The 3,051-nt window shown below is 38.0% G+C and overlaps 1 protein-coding gene across 2 annotated transcripts in view; it reads right to left on the reverse strand.

The window, feature by feature from the left end:
• Nucleotides 1-1,393: 1,393 nt before the first annotated feature.
• Nucleotides 1,394-3,051, reverse strand: part of LOC107690759 (gastrula zinc finger protein XlCGF57.1-like) — a 2,796-nt gene continuing 1,138 nt past the window's right edge. Inside the window, exon 2 of one of the 2 annotated variants that reach the window (XM_016489172.1) lies at nt 1,394-3,051. In XM_016489172.1, coding sequence (XP_016344658.1) covers nt 1,589-3,051 — 1,463 coding nt within the window. In that variant the 3' untranslated portion in view covers nt 1,394-1,588. The other variant, XM_016489171.1, reaches the window with a different exon arrangement.

Raw genomic sequence — 3,051 nt, forward strand, 5'->3', positions numbered from 1 at the left:
GTGCAAACCAGTACTTCCCAAATATTGTAACAAATGGTATTATATTTCTACCTGGATTTAATAAATTCTTAATTGTAAACTCACCCATATTCTCTAATTCGTTCTTTAACTAATTTCTTTCCACAGTATATTTCCTACAGTACATTATAACATGTTCAACCGTTTCATTAACGTCACATACCTCGCATAGATCTGTTGGATGTTTGCTTATTAAATGCATTGTAGCTACTGTTCAACCTTGTAATTATGCTCTCCTCAGTTCTGCTCCAACCTGATACTCTTCCCTTACCCACTGCTGTATTTGATACAAATGTTTACATTTGATATATGTGTCCCAATGGTGTTGCCAATCAGCCTTAACCATACATATACACAGTGTTGGGAAGGTTACTTTGGAAATGTAATAGGTTACAGATTACAAGTTACCCTATTTAAAATGTAATAGTAGTGTAACTTTTCAATTACTTTATTAAAGTAATGTAACTGATTACATTTGATTACTTTTCTAAATTTCTAATGTTTTCAACTGTTTATCATTTTCAAACATGTAAACCAGGCAGGGTAAACCTTACAGTAGTACTCAACACTGATTACTGTCACACTTTTGAAATCCTTCATCTCTTGAATTAAGATTATACGTCAATTTTAAAGTAGACATTGGATGCAAAATTCACTTTTACATGGTGTTTGCATATAAATGTATCTTAGCAGTGTGTGGACACAGCTACCCTAAAATGCTAAAAATTCATTCACTCCTTTTTTTTTTTTAATCCGCCAAAATCCTAAACAGTCTCAATTATCTAGCCGTTTTGATTTTCTGAGCAGTATGATGTCATATTGTTCAGGCCCCACCCACAACCGCTGATGTACTGTCCAATATTAGCTGTAGCGACAATGTCTTGCAATGCAGGTGTTTTGTAGTTTTGTGATGTAGAAGAACATAAGAATCTCTGGCTTTCTATTAGGCCTAATGCATTGCAATGAATAAACAACTGTATGTGGTCTCCCAGTGGCCACATTTAGTGTTAAGAGATTCATTTACATACATACACACACACACAAAATAAAACACGTATGCCTTCATCTCTGAAAACATTTGGCTTAAATTTTATGATTAACTCAGACAAGCTCGCAAGCCTCAGCGTTCTCAAGATTGCACAGTGCTCACAAAGGGATCTAAGTAACAATAGTTTGTAGATGAATATTTTAGCCTCCTATGTGTTGTGAAATTCCTATTTATTTTTGTGTTTCAGTTCTGAGCAAAGTTGGTGTATTGATGACTACTGAGGAGGACAGAAAACCTGAAGAGGATAATAATTCTGTTTACTCAAAATATATTAAAAAGACATTTTCAAAAACATGTGAACATCAAAAAAGTGATTTCCTTGTTTTATTTATTAGTTAGAATGGGTGTAACTCAGCATTTTAACAAACTCCACAAGCCAAATAATTAATAAAGATACTGATTAATCTGTGAAATAATCAACGAATAGTTGATTAATCGTTCTAATAATCTCTGATTAATCGATTAGCAAAATAATTACTTGATGCAGCCCTACCTAGCACCTGGAAGTACAGGATCAGAACTTCATCTACTTACTGTAATTTCAGACATGCAGACATGTAATTTATGACAGATTAAAGAATATAATTGAGTGAATCTCTTCCCACATGAATGGCAGTGATACGGCTTCTCTCCAGTGTGGATCTTCTCATGTATTTGTAGATGTGTTGAATGTTTGAAGCTCTTTTCACAGTGTGAGCACTTGTAAGGTGTTTCTGTAGTGTGAACTGTCTGGTGCTGTTTCACTCCAGTGTGGGTTTTCTTGTGTTTGTAAAGGGTTACTCTTCGTATGAAACTCCTCCCACACTGATCACATGTGTACGGCTTCTCTCCAGTGTGGATTTTCATGTGATCATGAAGGCTTTCTTTTCGTTTGAAATTCTTTCCACACTGATCACATGTATATGACTTCTCTCCACTGTGGGTTTTCTTGTGTGCAACAAGGGTTCCTCTTTGTGTGAAACTCCTCCCACACTGATCACATGTGTACGGCTTCTCTCCAGTGTGGATCCTCATGTGATCATGAAGTCTATCTTTTCGTTTGAAATTCTTCCCACACTGATCACATGTATATGGCTTCTCTCCACTGTGGGTTTTCTTGTGTGCAATAAGGTTTCCTCTTTGTGTGATTCGTTTGAAACACTGATCACATGTATATGACTTCTCTCCACTGTGGGTTTTCTTGTGTGCAACAAGGGTAACAAGGGTTGTGAAACTCCTCCCACACTGATCACAGGTATATGACTTCTCTCCACTGTGGGTTTTCTTGTGTGCAATAAGGTTTCCTCTTTGTGTGAAACTCCTCCCACACTGATCACAGGTATATGACTTCTCTCCACTGTGGGTTTTCTTGTGTGCAATAAGGTTTCCTCTTTGTGTGAAACTCCTCCCACACTGATCACAGGTATATGACTTCTCTCCACTGTGGGTTTTCTTGTGTGCAATAAGGGTTCCTCTTTGTGTGAAACTCCTCCCACACTGATCACAGGTATATGACTTCTCTCCACTGTGGGTTTTCTTGTGTGCAATAAGGGTTCCTCTTTGTGTGAAACTCCTCCCACACTGATCACATGTGTACGGCTTCTCTCCAGTGTGGATCCTCATGTGATCATGAAGGCTTTCTTTTCTTTTGAAATTCTTCCCACACTGATTACATGTATATGGCTTCTCTCCACTGTGGGTTTTCTTGTGTGCAATAAGGGTTCCTCTTTGTGTGAAACTCCTCCCACACTGATCACATGTGTACGGCTTCTCTCCAGTGTGGATCCTCATGTGATCATGAAGGCTTTCTTTTCGTTTGAAATTCTTCCCACACTGATCACATGTATATGGCTTCTCTCCACTGTGGGTTTTCTTGTGTGCAATAAGGGTTCCTCTTTGTGTGAAACTCCTCCCACACTGATCACATGTGTACGGCTTCTCTCCAGTGTGGATCCTCATGTGATCATGAAGTCTATCTTTTCGTTTGAAATTCTTCCCACACTGAT

Source organism: Sinocyclocheilus anshuiensis, unplaced genomic scaffold (assembly GCF_001515605.1).
Source record: "Sinocyclocheilus anshuiensis isolate Anshui unplaced genomic scaffold, SAMN03320099.WGS_v1.1 scaffold4004, whole genome shotgun sequence".
NCBI lineage: Eukaryota > Metazoa > Chordata > Actinopteri > Cypriniformes > Cyprinidae > Sinocyclocheilus > Sinocyclocheilus anshuiensis.